Below are 21,001 nucleotides of genomic sequence, written 5' to 3'. Positions count from 1 at the left end.
TTTTTAAAATAGTTGTGTTTGAAGTTTTTGCCCATTTGGTACATACATTAAACTAAAGAAACAAATCCTAAAGGAAGGTCACAACACACTATATATTCAGGCTTGCCAAGATCAATCACAGTGAAAAATTTATGGCTAGTTAATGTCAAACAGCAATCCCCATAGATTAATCCAAGCATATATGTCAATTTAAAAGATTGCTCCTATGTCCAGATACTTTTTACTCTTGATCTAGAGCTGACCTGTAGGCACACATAAAGTGCTTAGGATGGGGTTGGTGGCTTATCAGAGTTCAGTACCTCGTGAGATACCTGAGTTTTAATCCAACCTCAGGATGCTCATGCCTTGTGCTGAAAGGGGTTCACAGCACTGACATGAAGCTCTCATCATTTTGGGTGAGGGCACATATTTAGGGGCAAAACCTGCTCCCCTATTTGGGTACAGAAGGAGCCAAACACAGTAAAACCACCACGGTTCTGCTGAAGCAGGAAGCCGACTGCAGAGAGGCTGCACAGGATAATTCCATACCTTTTGTACAGTGAAAAACAGAACGGTTCTCCACAGCTATATCAAGGGAGTTGGAACAAGGTGGGAGGGGTCGCAATTGAGTCCATTTGGGGTTGTTTCCAGTTAAAATCACGGCATCGGGAAAGGGCTGTAGAGGAGCTGTGCTGGTATGTGGGGCCCGCAGGATTCCATCCCTGATGACTGTGTAGATGTCTCTTGTATAAGGCCTATTACTTAGGCTTTGCATGGGGGTCCATAATTTTAAATCTTAAGCAATAACAATGGAGGTAACTTGGCGTTTCCTGAGTATTAATGACTGGCTGGAAGGAGTTGATGGCCTGAAGTTCAAATAAATACAAATGCCAGCTGGTCATTAATCCTCAGGAAATGTTCTATGCTGAGGTCATTATTGCTAAGTCCTGCCGTTCTTTTCAGGCAACTCTCTCATTGCTCTAAAGCCTGAGTAAGGGACACTGCTTGAACCATAAGGTGAAAATGAAATAACCAGATGAATGTGCAGTTTGGGCATTGTATTTTCAGATGGTATTTACAGGAAATTTCTATAGCATTAATGCCTTGTACAATAGCCAGTTTGATTTTATAAATCATCTCTCAGCACTCCATTCAACCTTATACTGTATGGTGCATTCTGATCAGTAAAGAGCTGCTTTATTATAGCCTCAGGGAAGGTAGCAAATCCTCTAAATCATAGCATGTATGCAGTGACACAGCTCCTGCCAAAGCACAAGGAAGTAGAATGGGACCTTAGAAAGTAAGGGATGGGGGAAAATCAACTCGGAAGATGTGAATGAAAATCCTACAGTTAACCTAACATACTGAGTTCCTGACATAGGGAAGTTAGAACTAGAAGTCTGCACAATATTTATAATGTAATGGAAAGAATTTTAAATTTGAAGATTTGGATATTTTGTTACAAGTGCGAAGAGTAGTCATATTTTCTCAAAAACATTGCCAAATTTTGCTAATTTTTTCCAGTAAAAACACCCATTTTCAAGTGAATGTGGCTTTGTTGCAAAATCATGTGAGGATTGGTACATGTTTTAGATATAAAAATAGCTATTCTGTAGAATTTTGTGGAGAAGCAAAATTTCAGGGGTGTGAAATTGCTTGGAATGAAGGGACAATAATGTCATGAAAATATTGTTAGCACTTTTGTATTACTCCAGTTAAGACCTCCTGCTGGCCTGGGCTGCATATAAGAGGAATGTAGACAAGGAAGGGATCATAATTTAATATCTGGGTCTACTTAACCCACCAATAAAAGCAAAGATGAAGAAAGTGCTGACTTCTTGGCTGTGGGACGTTTCACTTACAGGCATATGAGACATTTAAGTGAATAGAACACAGGCTGTCTAACTGCTTAACTATGTATTTTTTGTCCAACAGCAAATCATGAAAAGGCTTATAAAACGTTATGTTCTGAAAGCACAAGTGGACAAAGAAAACGATGAAGTGAATGAAGGTGAGAGCCACTGTAAACACAGCATTCACAGATATTGTTTTTCTGCAGGACTATATTATTATTATTTATTTGTTCTACAGTTACACCTAGAAACACCAGCTGAGATCAGGGCCTCATTCTACTAGATGAACTTAGCACAAATACATAGCAAGAGACAGTCTTTGCCACAAAGAACTTGCAATGTAATAGGCAAGACAGACAAATGGTGGGAGAAAGGATGTATTATTCCTATTTTCTAGACTGGGTAACTGAAGGACAGAGAGATCAAGTAACTTGCCCAAAATCTCACAGGAAATCGGTGGTGGAGCCTGGAAATGAACTCAGATATCCTACGCCTCAGTCTGGTACCTTAAGCACCTTGAAAATCCTTCCTCTTCATTTCATTTCAACTGAACACGCAATGTATTGTATTACACTGTGAACCATAAAACTAGAAGAGGGAAATGGAAGAGGGAACATTCACCTGTAAAATTGCATGGCCCTGGGAGAACCACCAGTCTACACTGAAAATGGCTATGTGGTAGCTGTATGGTGAGAAAAGAAAGGGGCAATGGCCACAGTTCCTGGTGGGGGCCAGAGTCCTATGAGAAATGGTAGGACAGCCCTTAACGAATCTTAGTCGGCCTCAGAAAGCTTTTCTGACCCTAGTTCTATTTCAGCCAAGGCAACATGGCTCTCTAACTTGCAGTAGTGACGTTGGCCTGTCAATTGGTCACTACATACCCATAACTCTCTGCAAGGAGAAGCAGACATGGAAGCAGGAAGTTAGTTATGCTCAGAGAAAAAAGAATTTATGATGCAAAATGCATCATTGGTTACTCTGCTTGAGAGGCAAACATGCTGCATAGCAGCTGTTACCTTAACTCCTCCCCTCACCAGATGGCCCTTACAGAGCTGAGCTTGTGCACTGTAGAAGCAGAGGCTGCAGGCAGTTTGTATGATGGGGAAGGATGCCCTGCATAGCTTTCTTCCCTCTGTATGGCCCTCTCACCCCAGTTTCTGCAGGATTTCCATGGTTTTGCACTCATTCACACTACACAGTGAGGGGAATCATATAGGCCTATATTAAATCACACATGCATTGCACTGCTCAGCAATACTTCTTCAAACATAGTGCTATCAAAACCATTCATGTGACAAAAATATCACTCAGAATATTGCCTAAACATTGGTGTGAAGAAAAAGGCAGGTTTTTTTTACTGCTAAACTGTAATAATTAAAATCTTTTAAGAAAGACATTGAAAAATATCCTTGAAAACAAACATCCTGCATGCTAAATTTGTTAGTTAGCCCTGATTGATGTTAGTGCTCATGGTCTGACATCTAGATTTAAACTGGATCTTATTTAATTACTGCCACTACCAATTCCATCTCTACAGTTAAGGCTAATTCATGCAAACTCTGCCAGGTATAGGGTTTAGTGGCTTGATTTATTCTAGTGAAATCATTTGGACTATCCATGCATGATAGGAATGGGCCCTTCTTTCAGAGCAGTTTAGCACTTATTTTTAATGTTAAGCAAAATAGCTTTCTGAAAAAAATTGATGCTTTATACACCGAAAGCCTTGCTACCATACTAAATATGCTTAAATGTACAGTAACTCCTCACTTAACGTTGTAGTTATGTTCCTGAAAAATGCAACTTTAAGTGAAACGATGTTAAGCGAATCCAATTTCCCCATAAGAATTAATGTAAATAGGGGGGGTTAGGTTCCAGGGCAGCTTCCCCTACTCTGCAAGCACCAGAGGCGGGGTATTCAACCTTCAGCCCGCCCACTCCACTCCTTCCCCCAAACCCTCACCCTTGACCCGCCTCTTCTCCCCCCCACCTCCTCCCCCTTTACTTCACTGGCTGCATCCTGGCTCCTCCTCACCCCTCCCTTCTAAACGCCAAAAGCCAGCTGATTGCTGAGTAGGGGAGGGAGGGGGGAGGCACGCCAACTCCTCGCTACTCCCCCCTCCCTTCGGCAATCAGCTGGCTTGCTGTGTTCCGGAGGCAGGGGAGGGAGCGGGAGCCTGCACGCCGAGTCCTTGCTCTTCCCCCCTCCCTCCAAAACGCCGCAAGCCAGCTGATTGCTGCCAGCAGGAGGCGGGGGGGAAGAGGGGGAAGTCGCTGATCCGCTGAGTCTGCCGGCGGGCGGGAGGTGCTGGGGGGGAGGAGGCCGTAGGGAGGCTGCCAGCTGTGGAGAAAGCAGACAGCCAGTGTAAGAGTGGAGAATTGCACAACTTTAAATGAGTATGCTCCCTAATTGCTCAGCAATGTAACAACGAAACAACGTTAAGTGGGATGACTTTAAGTGAGGAGTTACTGTAAATAAAAACATATTCTAAACTATCTGAAGTTAACTAAACTTATTTTTCACTCTCATAACCTGTGAATCATTTCCTGAGTGCTATGGCATTGGCAAAATAGTGACAGCCGCAAAAAGACCGTCAAGCTGATTGAAACCTGAATCTAGGCTTGAAAAGAAATTAAACTATAATGTATACCTTAATCTTATTTTATACACCGTAAACTAGAAATTTCTGTACATTTGAAAACCAGTAAAATATGAATAAAAAGAAAACAAAATCAAGAGAATAGCTGTAGTAACTGAACAGCCCACTCTGAAATCTGTTATTACTACTGAACTCATTTCTGACTAAGAGTAGAATAGAAAAAGGAAAGTGCACGGCACAAAAATCCCAGGGGTGCTGAGTTTCTAGATGATGCCCAGGGTTGTACAAAAAAGAAGAGTACAGCATACAGTTCAATTTGGAATTTTTGGCCAGAAGCCCAGAAGTATGTAACTGTACCAGAAAAACTTTAAAATTTATATTCTGGTTTTGGTATTTTTAACTTACACATACATCTTTTGCAAAGCAGGATAGAGATGATGGTATCTACTGTTCTGTCACCAAAATGCTTGACAAAGCACAAGTCTTTTGAAGGGTTTTGTCCCTTCTTGTGTTTGCACTTGGACTTCAGGTTAGCAGTACGGTCAAGCAGTGAGAGCACAACACAGAGTCAGGAGACCTAAATTCTGATCTTTCACTGCTTCTCCTTTGTGACCTTGAGCAAGTCAGCTGACCTCTCTGAACCTCAGATTTCTCAGCAGTAAAAGAGATCATATGTACCCTGCATCATACTTATCTCACAGTGGTATTGTGAGGATTAATTATGGTTTTCAAAGCATATTGGATGTAAGGTGCTATATACACTGTGAAAAATCCTTTGATTGCTAAATATTATTTCAAATATATGAGCCTAAGGATTTCATTTTAAGAGAACAGTAAAGGTCTTATTTTGTACTCTGTACTTCACACATGGCAAGCAATTTTCTGCCCAGGGTACTGGATAAAAATTGACAGCACTCATAGTTTGTGGGAAGAATGATACTTTGAATATTCAAGAAAGGTTCTACCCTTGAAGTCCTGAAATAAAGACCACTGTTGCTTGTCACCGACCTGGCCTTGATATTTGTGTTTTGACCAGGAAGATTTTAATTTAAGTACCGTTTTTATACTTGTCAAAGTCTGACATCCCTTAAAATAGGTTGATTTTTCCTCCTGCTTTCTAAAGATGGGCTTTTGGTTAAGGAAGAAGACAGAGCCTCAGAAGATGTGTTTTTATCTTTGCCACACTCTTCCTGGGTGACCTAAGCAACTCATTTAAAAATATCCTTCCATGCTTCTTCTCTATAAAATAGAGATAATATTTACCAGTCTCACAATGATGTTATGATTAATTTATTAACATTTGTAAAGTGTTTTGAGAACCTTAGATGTACTATATACAGGTGAAGTACAGTGTTAGTTTATTAGGTCAAGGAAAGACGTATGGTATTCTGATGAATGTTTTGGTTGGGTAGGTGATAATTCTAAAAATGTGCATTGTTGTGACTTAAAACTTTAATATTTAACAAACAATACTAAAGTATTTCTTTCAACAATTAATACAGGTGAATTAAAGGAAATCAAACAAGACATCTCCAGTCTTCGCTATGAACTTTTGGAAGATAAATCCCAAGCAACAGAAGATTTAGCAATTCTAATACATAAACTCAGTGAGAAACTCAACCCCAATATGTCAAGATGTGAATGATTCAATGAATTATCGGGATTCCTGGCATTTTCTTCAGCACAAATATTGGCAATAATATTTTGGAGTATCTTATACTTGAAAAATATATTGTAGATTTTTAGCACTAAATAACTTTATGTACAGCTTTCTTTAAATTTAGTCAGGAAATTTTATTAACTCATCACGCAAAAAATGCTCTGTTCATTTAAGTGTATTGAAAAGTAAGAACTCTCATACCAGTTTTTGCATTTAATAAGAAAGTACAATTGAAAGTGAAAAGATCTTGCATTGCTGATATTTTGACTGTTTTATGAACAAACTTCAAAAACTTTGCACTAAACAATTTGCACACACACACACACACACACACACACACACACACACACACACACACACACACACAAAAGGCACTGCAAAGGACCCTGTTCCCTGCAGCAACTGGTGTGAACAGGATTCTCTAGAATGTAATAAATAAGGAGTAGTCAGCTGAATCTCAGTTAAGTATTATTTGAAATATTTATGTTTTTTCAATTATTCTAATAACAGATACGACCGAAGAACTCACAGAATGGATACTTTAAGGTTTAACAATGAATATCAAAGCGTGAATATAACTTTAGGAGCACTGTTTAACATACATATACTACAGTTTGTTTCTTAATGCAGCATAATGTTTGCTTTCAACAGTAGGGACTAGAAACTCTTTTTAAAAAAAACTTTTGAATGTAAAGTGAACTCAGTCAAAAGTTATTCTTTCTTGTGGTAGAGATGATTTTTTTTAAATTCAGATTCTATGCAGGGCTGGTATTTTGTTACACTATTCTAAATGATGCCTCTGATGCTTACTTGTTAAATAAAATATTCATACTTTACAGACTCTTTAACTTGCCCCAGTTACTCAGCACCTGATTTTGATGTGTACAGTGGTATACACAGAGACTTTTTACAACAATCAATCAAAAGTAGTAAAAAGCTGTTTTAGGCAGTATTGGTAGCAACACCTATACCTAACATTTTCCATTATAAGACCTTTCAGTTGCTTAAAGCTTTGGCAAATCTATGATGTTCAAGCTGGAATTTTCCATTCCAGATGTGTGTGCACCTTCGATTGAATTTTTTGGAGAAATTTCAGCAAAAACTAAGCCATTTCTGAGACGAACTTATGGGAAAATATGTTTTGCTTATCTCAAAAAATTCTGTTTCACTGAAGTCCTAGCACCTCCTTGCTTTGGAGAAAGACTTGAAATTTTTGGCAAGGGAATTACCTATCTGTCAAGGATGGGCCTTTTGCTTTTCCATGAAAATCTGTCCAAATGTGGCCAAGCTACGTGCCTCTGAAAATTATAGTTTGTGCATGTTTGGTAGAGTCTGGCACCGAAATTCTCCAAAGATTTTGTCTGCACTGCAAGTGTTCTATCCCCACAAAGCTGAAGCACACCAACTAGATAAGTGCCATTCCCACAGAGTGACTGAGCATAATCTACTCTAGGGATGAGCAGAATTTCCCCAAAATTGCCCTTCTAGACTGCAGAGGCCACGGTGTCGCTAAGCAACAGAGGCAAGAGTGAAGAGACTGTCTCTCCTTCTGCTCTCATAGCCCTCACTGACAGCATGGAAGAAAAGGGAGTAGCTGGAAGACAGAGACATGAGGGAGGGAGAAGACTGGGCCAGGAGCCAGAATGTAAACTGGTATTTGTATTACTGTAGTGCCTGTGAGCCCCCACCAGGGAGCATAACCTCAGTGTGCCAGATGCTGTATAAACACAAAACAAAAGGATGATCCTTGCCCCCAAAGAGCAATCTAAGTACTGTATAAGACAAGATGGATCAACAGGGGAGTTAATAGAAACAATACTGGTCAGCATGGTAACGACTGGTTTCAACACTCCAGGAGCTTAGCCCTACTTGTCCAGTTTAGTTGTAAGTATCATAGCACAGGAGTTTTGTAAAATAGTGCAGTGCCAACCTAGAGGCATTTTGCCTCTCCCATATATTTCTTCTTGATGCTGAGCAAGTCACTCATTGTGTGTCCAGCTCATTTCCTGCCGACTAATCACAGAAATCCAGGGGCTGATTTACAGACATGATGGCCATTGGCAATGGCAGTTAGTCAACGGGGCACACCATGCCTGCAAAGCGCCTTCAATGACTCTCACTGCCATGGTACTTCCTAGTAGAAATTAAACTCCTGGGGAGCCTTCGTAGGAGGCATGATGCTCCCAGGTGCGTGAACCCCCTTGCCACGGGGCAGGGACTTTTAGAAAACTGGGTAACAATTTCCCCGCCCAGTCTCCGCTGACAGTTGCGGTTAGACATTAGACAAGGAGGGCGAGGTAGTATCTTCCAGTACCAACGCTAGCAGTGATGTCACCGGGGCTGAGAGCTCGGCCCCCAGGAGCAGCGCCGACCTTGGCAGCCCCACGATGGCTACTGTGCTGGGAGACCCTCGTCCACAGCCTTCTCTGTAGAAGCGGCTGCGGCTCTGACGCCGCAGCGGTATCTCCGTCCTGCCCACGATAAGACCGGGTGGCCCGCTGCCTCCAACCACCCGCAGCCCTGCCCGCCCCGCTATCACCATCCGTCGCCCGTGAGAACCGAGGGCGCGCAACCCCCGCACCGCCCTCCGGCTCTGCGCCAGCCTCGCCGCCATCTCCCAGCAGGCCAGGCGCGGGCTCCTGCTGCAGCGGTCCCTAAACACGCCGCCCGCGCAGAGAGGCGGCGACGCCTTGCCCAATCACTGCACCTGTTCAATGCTGACCCCGCCCCTTCGCCGTCCAGCGTGTCCAATAGCAGGCCGACTTGTGGGGGAGGTGTCTTTTCGGCGTCTCCATGGTAGCGGATAATTAGCTGTCTCTGGGAGAAGGCTGGGGGAGTTGGGCCGCTGGGTGGGGTTAGGGAGGCTGGGGCTGCGGCTGTTGGGGTCAGTCCCTGGACCGTGCGGCTGGAGTCGCCCCCGAGCCTGGGGCCATGGAGCTGCAACTGGCCCGCGTGGATTATTTGCAGGTAATGCCGCGGCCGCGCCGCGCGGGGCTCCCCAGTGATGGGACAGGGCTGGCGGTGGGTCTGTAAACAGAGGCCGTCTGGGAAAAGCTCCTGTGCCGCCAAGCCCCGCTCCAGCCCTGCGCTCCCAGGAGCCCGGCCTGTTATCACACTATGTAACATCTGCGGGGGAGTTTCCGCACGTTTCTTTGCTGTATTTCGCTGAGCCGGGACAAACGCTACCTGAGACCTCACAGGCTTTAATAGATCCAGCCTCGCAACACCTCTGCCAGGCAGGGATTGCCCCACTTTACACATGGGGAAACTGAGGCACAAAGTGGCTCTGTGACTTGCCCAAGGTCACCCAAGAAGTCTGTGGCACAGCAGTGAAGTGAGTCCTGCTCTCCTAAATCTTAGGCTAGTGCCCTGAGTGCTGGACCATCCTTTCTTCCTTTCTCTCTCTCCCTCTCCTTCTTCCTGGCTGAGCATCTGGTAGGCTAGTCTACTGGATTGCATGTTAGGATATGTTTATTTTATAACAGAAAACTATTAGCATTATAATTAAAATTAAAATATATTAGTGTTAAGTTTTATGAAACTTTCATATCCAACCCCCCCAAATGTGGGGCCTAAAACAAGTTAAAATTTTAAGATGATGTTAAAAAAAATTATGAACAGAGTTTGAACATAGAAGTTTCTGGTTATCAGGGAATAACATACAGATTATCGAGGGTGCAAAGTTTGGCTTAAGATCAGGTGGCATGAGGAATACATAATCTGCAATATTAATACACCTTTAAAAAAATCAAGTATACCTTAAAACTGCTGGATACAAAGGCCCAAATTCTGCAGAGTGTTTCACTTTATGGACATGAATAGTCCTACTAATTCAGTGGGACATCATACCTTTGTAATTCTAAGCATCTGCTTAAATCTGTGCATTGTCAGGGCCTAATACTATAATCCTAAATTAAATAGTGTTTCTACACATTTATCTATACAGCTGTGGGGACTCTGCAGTGTGGGAGTCAGTAATGTCTGGGATAACAGAAATAAGCATCAGAAATATCAATATTAATAATTGGATCTATTATTAAATATTGCAGTTTTTGAAATATTACACCAGTTATGCATGTTGCTTTATTTTGGCTATCTGCCTCAAGTAACTATCCAGGAGACAGGTGGTGTTCACATCTCTGAAACCAGTACCCCCAACCAGAGGAATTAGCGGACTTGTCAGCAAGTACAAAGCAGTACAAGTCTCAAATGGATGGTCTTTACAATTCATCTTTTTATATGAGAGTTGTGGCATAATATTTTGGCTATCCAAGCAATGCTGAATTACTGTTCTTCTTGCTTTGTGGATAGAGGCGTTAAATAGCATGAACACTAATGCATGAAATTTAAAATAGAGGAGTGGGACTTAAATTTTTTTGAAATGTAAGAGTTGAGATGTTCAGTAACGAGTTGATGTTTTCAAATAGGTGGGAGTGACATCTCAGAAGACCATGAAGCTTCTTCCTGCATCAAGACGTAGGGCAACACAGAAGGTAGCTTTTGTTGACAATGAGATACTTGTTCGGTTAAAAATTAATATTATTATTCCCTTGGAACAATAGTGGTGCAAATAATCTTTTGATTCTTTCTATCTGGGACAGTATAGGCAAAGCTTCCCAACTAATTCTGTTTCAAGACCTGCTGACAATGCATGGACATTCTTAGGCTTTAGCTCTGGTCAAGTGAAAAATTCTCTTAGTTGTATATTTCTCCACCCTTGTTCTTTTTTGCTAAGAACACTTGTTGAAGACAGGAGTTGTTTGTTTGTTTGTTTGTTTGTTTTTTCTTTTTAAAACAGATTTTTTCTGGTGAATTCATGATTATGATTTCTGTGTGGGAAGAAAATATCAGAATAGATGAACTCTTAAGAAAACAATTATATGCTTTTTCATTTCTGGTAATAAGTAAAGGATGAGCAATATAAAATATAGAAAAACAGTTTTATCAAAATAATACTATTTTTTTCAAAGATTCCATTATGTGACAGATGTTCTTTAAAACAACAAATACGAAAAGGGTTGACAGTTAAATAATTTCAGAGAAATAATTTAGATTTAAGCTCTATGACTAAAGGACTTTGTCTTTATAGCTATAAAGTGTTGTGTGCTTGTATGATATAGTATGATCATTAAATATGCAGTAGTTGGTAATACTTACTTTCCATACTGCAGATGCACATGACTAATATAAGGAAAGTTCTTCCTTTTTAAGATGGGAAGCTAATGATCTTTACAGGAATAATGCTGATATAATTATGCATTACATTTTTGCAGGTTGTCATTGGAGATCATGATGGTGTTGTTACATGTTTTGGCATAAAAAAAGGGGAAGCTATGGTAAGGTCAGCTATTTATGTAATTGTTTTAAAGTTCTTGGTGTACAGTTTTTCATCTGTCCCCAATATTGTACATAATGAATATTAAAAAGCTGTTTGTGTTAATGAAAGGAACAAGATGGCTCTGGACATTGGCAAAAGGTTACTAAGCCCCATGATTCTAGATCAGTGGTTGGCTTCCAAACTATGTCAGTAATGACTTTTTTTTTTAAAATAGTTAACATCTAACATATATTTAAATGACTGTGAACTAATTGCTCTGTAGAAGCTAAAGTTGTGGATAGCAGGACAACTTACAAAAACAACTTTCACAGCTTGTATCTTGGTAGTGTGTCTGATAAGTTAATTTTACATGTCCATAAAATCATTTTTTCATTACTAGAGATGATTTCTCTGGAATTGGAATGCAGCATGCATGTGGGGCACTGTGCAGAAGCTTGCACTACAGCTCTCTGTGCTGTGCTTCCATAAACAGCATGGAATCTTAAGTATTTTATCTATTAGCTTTTAGAGCACTGAGTTGATTTATAAAATGCCTTATTTCTTCACTGATACTGAGGAACAATGTATAATAGGTATCTGGGTAGCTGTGTTAGTCCGTATCCACAAAAACAACGAGGAGTCCTGTGGAACCTTAAAGACTAACAGATTTATTTGGGCATAAGCTTTCGTAAAGGCTTCTGCTTGCCTGCATCTGTAACTTTCACTCCATGCATCTGAAGAAGTCAGATTTTTTTACCCACGAAAGCTTATGCCCAAATAAATTTTAGTCTTTAAGGTACCACGGGACTCCTTGTTGTTTAACGTATAATAAAACCTCATCAGGTATACATGTTCTGTAAAATCACTGCAATTATGTCAAAAGTCCCAATGCAAATTTGGCATCTTTTGTATTTAAAAAAATGCAAATACAGTATTGAAATAATTAAGTATCACTTTCCTTTTTGACTTCCACAGCCAGTGTTCAAGACACTGCCAGGGCAAAGGATCACAAGGCTGGAGCTGGGAGGAGCTCTTAATACACCACAGGAGAAAATTTTTGTGGCTACAGGATCAGAGGTTAGAGGTTTCACAAAGAGAGGGAAGCAGTTCCTTTCATTTGAAACTAACCTCACTGAAAACATCAAAGCTATGTATGTGCAGTACTTTGTTTTTCAATATTATTTCATTTTAATAAAACTAGTTTGTTAGTTTTTGGTTCTGTGAAAGAATTTTCTATCACATTAGTCTAAATTGGTTTTCTGGCAGGTAGCTCAGGAAAGTGGCCATCCAGATTAAGCACATCCCAACTAAGTGCAGTATACTATTGTGTTCTAATACTTATTTTTGTATCACTTTTTTTTAGTTTTCATGTACTCCTAGCACTCGTTTTTTTTTTTCTCTCAAAATGAAATTTGAGGGTTTATTTTTTTGTACAACCAAGTAGTTGTATTAAGTTTTTCTCTAAAGACAGTATCTGTGCAAGATTTTCACTCTTAAGTCTCTTCTCTCTATCCTGAGATAGGTAGAACTCCTGTAAAGGTATCAGCAAGTCAGAGAGTGAGCCCCATTACAACTGCTTGTCATTCATTAACTTAATTGCTGCAATTGAAAGCTTCTAGCCAGCTCCTCTTCATCCCAATCAGCCTTGATGACATCCAGTATTCTTTTCTTTTTGTCCTTCCTTGACTTCCAGTCAGGCTTGTAGTGAGGTTTTTTGTAATCTACTTTTCTGATTCTCTCCGCCCTCCCCACCCCCGTTTGCATTCGTCACTGCTACTGGCCCAGGAGTACTGGCAGACACTTGGCTCTGGACAGCTCAGAGGAACTTAATGACTGCACTACAGAAACATTGGGCTTAGTTCTTTCGTTACTTTTTTTGTTTATCTCTGGGTCCCTTTGTTTTGGTGTTTCAATAATTATGTTGAGGCCTGGGCTCTGAGGCGTCTTGTTTTGTGTGGTTTCTGTGGGAATAGTTTGGGGGTGGAGAGGAAGGGGAGAGAAGGGAATGTAATGAATTTTCTCAATCCCTTGGGAGGAAGAAAAAACATTCACTAAGGAAAGCGTGTGCCCTAGCTGATAGGGCACTGGAATGAGAGTTGGAGACCTGCGTTCTGTTCTAAGCCTTGCTTTTTATCTACTATATGATCTTGAGTACTTTGGATGAGTCATTTTACCTTTCTGTGCCTTGGTTTCCTTATCTGTAAAATGGGTATACTTACCTTCGTTTTGAAAAGTACTTTGAACTACAAAGGTAGTAGTATTTATAGAAGTGGTGTCCACCTGGCAGAAAATTGTCGCATTTGCTGCATCCTCTGTCCTAAGACTTAGGTCTGCTGTGCCGGGATGTCAGGTTTGTTTGAAGATGTAACTCCAGGTACTCAGTGCCTTGAGCAATGCCTCAAAGTCTTCTTCAAGGCACCCCATATACATTTTCATCATTCTGAACCAGAGTGCTTAGAAAGTAAAATCTTTGAAAAGAGTGCCTGGGCTTAGCTGTGGAGCTCTATGTCAGCACACACTCAGGTTCTCTCTTGGCTCAGCAGAATAGTTTCACCACGCAAGAGGCCTTTGTTGTACCTTGGATTCTGGGAGCACCCTTAATCTCTGAGTCCCCAAGGCCTTTCAGGTCCTGGTTCTTGAGATGGTGGTATCGTGTTCTGGCTCATTTGACGAAGCATCACCTCCACGTAAGCATCATCACCAAGAAACATCCAGAGAGCCAGCTGTCTTCCTGACACATAACTGCCTGAGGTTCTAGACATCACTGCATTGAAGGGATGGGGATGACCTGCTACTGCTGCCTGGAAGGGCCTGTGCCCTTGCAAACAGGTTTGGAACAACTGCTGAAGAAGGTGTGGCAAACGCTTTGCACCATAACTCCTCACTTAAAGACTGCTGAGAATAAGTATGTATACTGCTGACTGTATCCCTCCCCACCCAAGAGCTTGGTTGTCATAGCTAGAGGAAGACTGGCTAAACATGTGGCATTGCACTCCAGAACCCTGAGCTTTGGTACAAGATCTAATTTGGATACTTAGTGATGTGAACTAATAGGTCTTTGTGGCAAGAGGGCACATTAAATTTTGGAAAAAGCCTGTGCTCTTGTTAAGATTCTTCCTCAGGACAAATACCAGGATAATAAAAAGCTAATGCAAGGTGCAAGGACCTGGCATCAGAGGCTTGTGGTCTTTGATGCAGGAGATATCGAAGGGCGAGTTTTGTGGGCAGATTTTACTTCCTGCTAAAATCAGGAACTGAATAGAAGATTCTGAGAATAGTGGTTAAGTTCAGAGTTGGTATGTGATTGCCAGGGGATGTGTGGTGTACATTCTTACCTGCTACTACTGCCCTTAGAGAGAAAAAAACTTGGGAGTTTGTGCCTGATCCAGGCTTGGGTGCTGAGACACAGGAGTGAGAATCCTGTAAGTAAAACATTTGAACTCCAGAGTGACCCCAAATTCCTTGTTAAGGGGCATATTTGGGAGTAGAAGGACAATTCCCACACAATACCAGTTTGAATATACCTTATCTTGGAAATGAACAACTTGGAAATAAGCAAGGAGATGGGAGGAAATACATCCCTCTTTTGTGGTGCACAAGACAAAACTTAATTTTTATTTGTATGAGCCTTAAGTATTTGATGTCCCATGTTGGTAATGCAGTATCAGGGTTAAAAATACTTCAGAGGTATCCGCATAGATTGAGGCACTGGCCCATTACTGTGTTTTCATAGTAGACTGTGAGTTAACTCATAAATATTTGCAGTTATTAAGTTTTGCATTTGGTTGTATGTGTACATTGGACACTTCAAAGGAAGCACACTAGTTTAGAAATTATGGACCATTGATTAAAATATTCTAATGTGCTTGAAGGCCTGCTAGGTTTAATTTGCACCAAAATGTGATTATTTAATCACTGCGTGTATGTAAAATACTTAGATTTTTACAGTGAATAATGTTAGTATAATGTAAATTGCATATTTTGGATTAAAAGCTCAGGGCTTGTCCACACAGTGGGGTAGTGGCAGGACTTTTTGCCTTGGGCCCTAATGAGTCTAATGCCAGCCATGCTTGGCGGACCCCCTGAAATCTGCTCGCGGCCCCACAGGGAGAACCACTGGTGTAGTGCACACTAAGGGGATGTGATTTCTAAAGATCATTAACATGTTGCACATTAACTGATCCAGGGGTGGCCAGCCTGAGAATGAGCCATTATTTACCAATGTACGTTGCCAAAGAGCTACAGTAATACGTCAGCAGCCTCCATCTGCTCCCCTGCACCACTCCAAGCATCTCCCGCCCACCAACAACCCTGTTGATCAGCGCCTTCCCCTCTTTTCCCGCACCTCCTGATCAGCTGTTTTGTGGCGTGGGGGAGGAGATGGAGCGAGGACATGGCAGGCTCAGGGGATGGGGCGGGAAGGGGTTGAGCAGGGGTAGGGTCTGTGGCAGAGCCAGGGGTTGAGCAGTGAGCACCCCCTGGCACATTGGAAAGTTGGCGCATGAAGCTCCAGCACTGGAGTCGGTGCCTATACAAGGAGCCACATATTAACTTCTGAAGAGCCGCATGTGGCTCCGGAGCAAGAGGTTGGCCACCCCTGGACTGGTCGATGTAGACCATGCTGGTGTGCGTTAAATGTTCCTTAGTGCACTTGAACATAGTGCTGTTCAAACATTCAGCATTGTGTTCAAGTGCACTGGAGAACTTATAGCATGCACCAGCAATGTCCGCACAGACCAGTCAGTGAGCTCCAGAAATCATACCCCTGTAGTTTGTGTTGCTGCACCTTATAGACATGTCTTCAGAGGGTGGATGCTCATCATTTGCCAGTTAGTTCCATTTCTATAAACGGTATCCAACTAACCAAAAGCTTTTAACTGTTCAGGTTGAGGAGATAGCCTTGACATTATAAACCAATGTACAACATGCTTTTTCTAGCTGAAGGCTAAACTGAAATAATATCAAGAAGTTCAGTCTTCTATCCAATCATGTTTCAAAACTAGCGCTCCATTCCATGTTCATGTAAATATTAACTTAATTGCTGTGTTTGAATCTTACACCAGCATGAATGCAGAGTTCCACAGCAGTGGCTGAAGGTGCTCTGCTGGGAGATATGAATTGATTCTCTGACTCAGCTTTCTTTACTACTCACTCTCCCTAACCCATCCTATACCCATTATGGCTCCCTCCAGGATCTTGATCAATCTCACTACACTTCCATTGGCATGGCCTGTGGAATGGAATACAATTTTTGTTGCTGTAATAAACATTCTCTTTACAGTCTTACTGCTGGATTTTTTTTTTTTAATGTTAATTGAACACTCCACTTGGGGTGGTAGGCTGACTTGACTACTACACGTAGCAAATGGCAGAGTGACTAGTTCAGCAGGATATGCACAAAAAACACTTGCAGGGACAGTATGTCAATAAAAATTTAAAAACCATGTTTTAAAAATATTTTCTCCATACTTTAACATGGAGTGGCCTGTTAGGGAGATGAAACAGGACTTAGAGCAGTCAAAAACACTCTTAAAATATTCATTCGAGTGTGTGTGTATAGATATACACATTTGAATAATAATTAAACCTTTTTAATTATTTCTGCGGTGATCTGGAAGCCTACTTTCGTTGTCTCCGACTCAAGGAATATTTTCAACGCACCACTGAACAGTGCACTGACCCACAGGAACCCTCCTACCAACACTACAAGAAGAAGAATTCTGCGTGGACTCCTGACGGTCAAAATGACAGACTGGACCTCTACATTGAGTGTTTCCGCAGACGTGCACAGGCTGAAATTGTGGACAAACAACATCACTTGTCCCATAACCTCAGCCATACAGAACGCAATGCCATCCACAGCCTCAGAAACAAGTCTCTGACATTATCATCAAATGTCAAATGACAAAGGAGGTGCTGTAGTCATAATGAACAGGTCAGATTATGAACAGGAGGCTGTCAGGCAACTCTCCAAGATCACATTCTACAGGCCACTATCCTCTGATCCCACTGAGGAATACCAAAAGAAACTACACCATCTGCTCAAGAAATTCCCAGCTACAATACAGGAACAAATCTACATGGACACACCCCCAGAACCCCAACCAGAGGTATTCTCTCTGCTACCCAAGATCCATAAACCTGGAAACCCTGGACGCCCCATCATCTCAGGCATTGGCACTCTTACAGCAGGATAATCTGGCTTTTTGGACTCTCTCCTCAGACCGTACGTTACCAGCACTCCCAGCTATCTTCAAGACACCACCGACTTCCTGAGGAAACTACAGTGCATTGTTGTTCTTCCTGAAAACACCATCCTGGCCACCATGGATTTAGAATCTCTTTACACCAATATTCCACATGAGGATGGAACTACAAGCTGTCAGAAACAGTATCCCTGATGAGGCCACAGCACACCTGGTGGCTGAGCTTTGTGACTTTGTCCTCACCCACAACCACTTCAGATTTGGGGACAACTTATACCTTCAAGTCAGTGGCACTGCTATGGGTACCCTCATGGCCCCATAGTATGCCAACATTTTTATGGCTGACTTAGAACAACGCTTCCTCAGCTCTCGTCCCCTAGTGCCCCTCCTCTACTTGCACTACATTGATGACATCTTCATCATATGGACCCACGGAAAGGAGGCTCTTGAAGAATTCCACCTGGACTTCAACAATTTCTACCCCACCATCAACCTCAGCCTGGACCAGTCCACACAAGAGATCCACTTCCTGGACACTACAGTACAAATAAGTGATGGTCACATAAACACCACCCTATACCGGAAACCTACTGACGGCTATACGTACCTACATGCCTCCAGCTTCCATCCAAGACACATCACACGATCCATTGTCTACAGCAAAGCCCTAAGATACAACCGAATTTGCTCCAACCCCTCAGACAGAGACAAACACCTACAAGATCTTTATCAAGCATTCGTAAAACTACAATACCCACCTGGGGAAGTGAGGAAACAGATTGACAGAGCAAGACGGGTACCCAGAAATCACCTACTACAGGACAGGCCCAACAAGGACAATAACAGAACACCACTGGCCATCACATACAGCCCCCAGCTAAAACCTCTCCAGCGCATTATCCATGACTTACAACCTATCCTGGAAAATGATCCCTCACTCTCACAGACCTTGGGAGGCAGGCCAGTCCTCGCTTACAGACAACCCCCGCCAACCTGAAGCAAATACTCACCAGCAACTACACGCCACACCACAGAAACACCAACCCAGGAACCAATCCCTGTAGCAAACCTCGTTGCCTACTCTGTCCCCATATCTACTCTGGCGACACCATCAGAGGACCTAACCGCATCAGCTACACCATCAAGGGCTCATTCACCTGCATATCCATTAATGTTATCTATGCCAGCAATGCCCCTCTGCCATGTACATTGGCCAAACCGGACAGTCTCTCCGCAAAAGAATAAATGGACACAAATTGGACATCAGGAATGGTAACATACATAAGCCAGTAAGTGAACACTTCAATCTCCCTGGTCATTCTATTACAGATTTAAAAGTCACTATCATTGAACAAAAAAAACTTCAGAAACAGACTTCAAAGAGAAGCAGCAGAACTAAAATTCATTTGCAAATTTAACACCATTAATCTGGGCTTGAATAGGGACTGGGAGTGGCTGGCTCGTTACAGAAGCAGCTTTTCCTCTCCTGGAATTGACACCTCCTTATCTATTATTGGGAGTGGACTACATCCACCCTGATTGAATTGGCCCTGTCAAACCTGGTTCTCCACTTGCGAAGTAACTCCCTGCTCTCCATGTGTCAGAATACAATGCCTGCATCTGTAACTTTCACTCTATGCATCTGAAGAAGTGAGGTTTTTACTCACGAAAGCTTATGCCCAAATAAATCTATTAGTCTTTAAGGTGCCACCAGACTCTTGTTGTTTTTGTAGATACAGACTAACACGGCTACCCCCCCGATACTTAAACCTCTTTGTCTGTCTGTTGTCATACATACAGGTAGGGCTTTTTAAAAGGTATAAAATAAAGAAAAATATTACACTGTCAGAATCCTATAAAATTAACTAGAACCTAGTTTAGATTAATAATTTGGCCACCTCCTTCACTGTAAATCTTCTTTCTCCCTCTCGCCAAAAAGTTTTTAAATGTAATTTAGCCATAAGATCAGAAGGGGGCCAACTTCGTAAACTTCTTGTCAAGAGGGAGGTGGCAGCAGAAGGAGTGAGTAGGTTGGGAAGTTGGGCTCTGCTTCAACTCCCGTTAAATCAAAGGAAGTCTTTCTGCTGATGTGTGAGTGTTTCATTGAGCCCCTTCTGAGAGCCACAAGGTGGCAGTAAGTGAGGAAACCAGTAACTTTATCACTGGATAGACAGTCCTGTTATGCAGTGAAACAAATGGAGCTAGGGTGACCAGACAGCAAATGTAAAAAATTGGGACGGGGGTGGGGGGTAATAGGAGCCTATAGAAGAAAAAGACCCAAAAATCGGGACTGTCCCTATAAAATCGGGACATCTGATCACCCTAAATGGAGCGCACCATTGAATTGCCACATTTATTAATGTAGACATAATTTTTGAAATGGGGGCCCCTCCAAAAACAGATCTGTATGCTTTTCTTTTTTGTATTTGGGTCTGAATTAATATTAAGTATAACTTTTTAAATAGCTCTTATAAGTAAACTAGGAACATAAATATTAAAATGTACTTATCTTTATTCTCAAAGCTTCATTCAGTACAAAATATTTTCAACTTTGTGACTCAGTTTAAGAAAAAACATATTGAACTACATTTAATCATTTCATTGCTACTTACGTGGTAGGTCAGGCAAAACATCATTCCAAAAGTGACCTAATTGGTTGACCAAATATGTTAATTTTCTGTGTTGACTGAAGATATCCAGAATAAAATATTGCAATCCATCATCTGTGGTGAGACTCCTGATACTTAGGGTGTCACAGAATGCTGCATTGTGGAACGCTTTTGGTGAACCAGTAAATTAACAGATATTGAGGGGGGAGGAGTGTAACGTTACATAGGACTTGTTTACACTCTGGATTTTAGCTTTTTGATCAATGTAGTTATACTGGTACAAACCCCAATGTACGCACAATACATGGTTGTAAACTGTCCACGCTAGAAGTTTGTATTATTATAACTATGTCAGTATGGCTTCACTGGTGGCTAAAACCTCTATAGACAAGGGATTAATGCCTCAGTCACTCTTAAATTTAAATTTAGGCTCCTAGAGTAACTTGGGCACATTAGAAAATTTACCCAAGGCCGTAGTGAAAACTTACTTGTGTGCAGAATGTCACCCTTCTATTTCACCATTCTAGTTATGGTGACTCATTTTAACTCAATCTGTGTTCACTCAATTGTTTTTGCTTTACAGTTAATCTTCAACGTTTGTTTAGTTTTTTGGAGTATTCCTCCAAAGCCCAAAAGGGTTACTGCTCCATCATGTTTAAATTTTCTACTCCCATTCTTTCTTTCTTTCTTTATTTTTTACTGAGCCCTTTCTCTTGCTCACCTTTCATCAAAGTTAATCTAATATATTTACCAAAAAACCCTAAGTCAAAACAATGCCCC

At 41.6% G+C, this 21,001-nt stretch overlaps 2 protein-coding genes across 2 annotated transcripts in view; both read left to right on the top strand.

Moving 5' to 3' along the window:
* Positions 1-6,911, top strand: part of TRPC3 (transient receptor potential cation channel subfamily C member 3) — a 64,965-nt gene extending 58,054 nt beyond the window's left edge. Inside the window, exons 11-12 of the mRNA XM_034772683.1 lie at positions 1,915-1,990; positions 5,932-6,911. Of these exons, the coding sequence (XP_034628574.1) occupies positions 1,915-1,990; positions 5,932-6,074 (219 nt within the window). The 3' untranslated portion in view covers positions 6,075-6,911. The remainder of the gene's footprint in view (positions 1-1,914; positions 1,991-5,931) is intronic.
* Positions 6,912-8,901: 1,990 nt separating this feature from the next.
* Positions 8,902-21,001, top strand: part of BBS7 (Bardet-Biedl syndrome 7) — a 46,692-nt gene continuing 34,592 nt past the window's right edge. The window contains exons 1-4 of the mRNA XM_034771824.1: positions 8,902-9,056; positions 10,517-10,582; positions 11,363-11,425; positions 12,382-12,557. Coding sequence (XP_034627715.1) covers positions 9,021-9,056; positions 10,517-10,582; positions 11,363-11,425; positions 12,382-12,557 — 341 coding nt within the window. The 5' untranslated portion in view covers positions 8,902-9,020. The remainder of the gene's footprint in view (positions 9,057-10,516; positions 10,583-11,362; positions 11,426-12,381; positions 12,558-21,001) is intronic.

Source organism: Trachemys scripta, chromosome 5, assembly GCF_013100865.1.
Source record: "Trachemys scripta elegans isolate TJP31775 chromosome 5, CAS_Tse_1.0, whole genome shotgun sequence".
Taxonomy (NCBI): domain Eukaryota; kingdom Metazoa; phylum Chordata; order Testudines; family Emydidae; genus Trachemys; species Trachemys scripta.
The sequence above is the reverse complement of the archived record's forward strand: the minus strand, read 5'-3'. Positions and strand labels throughout refer to the sequence as shown.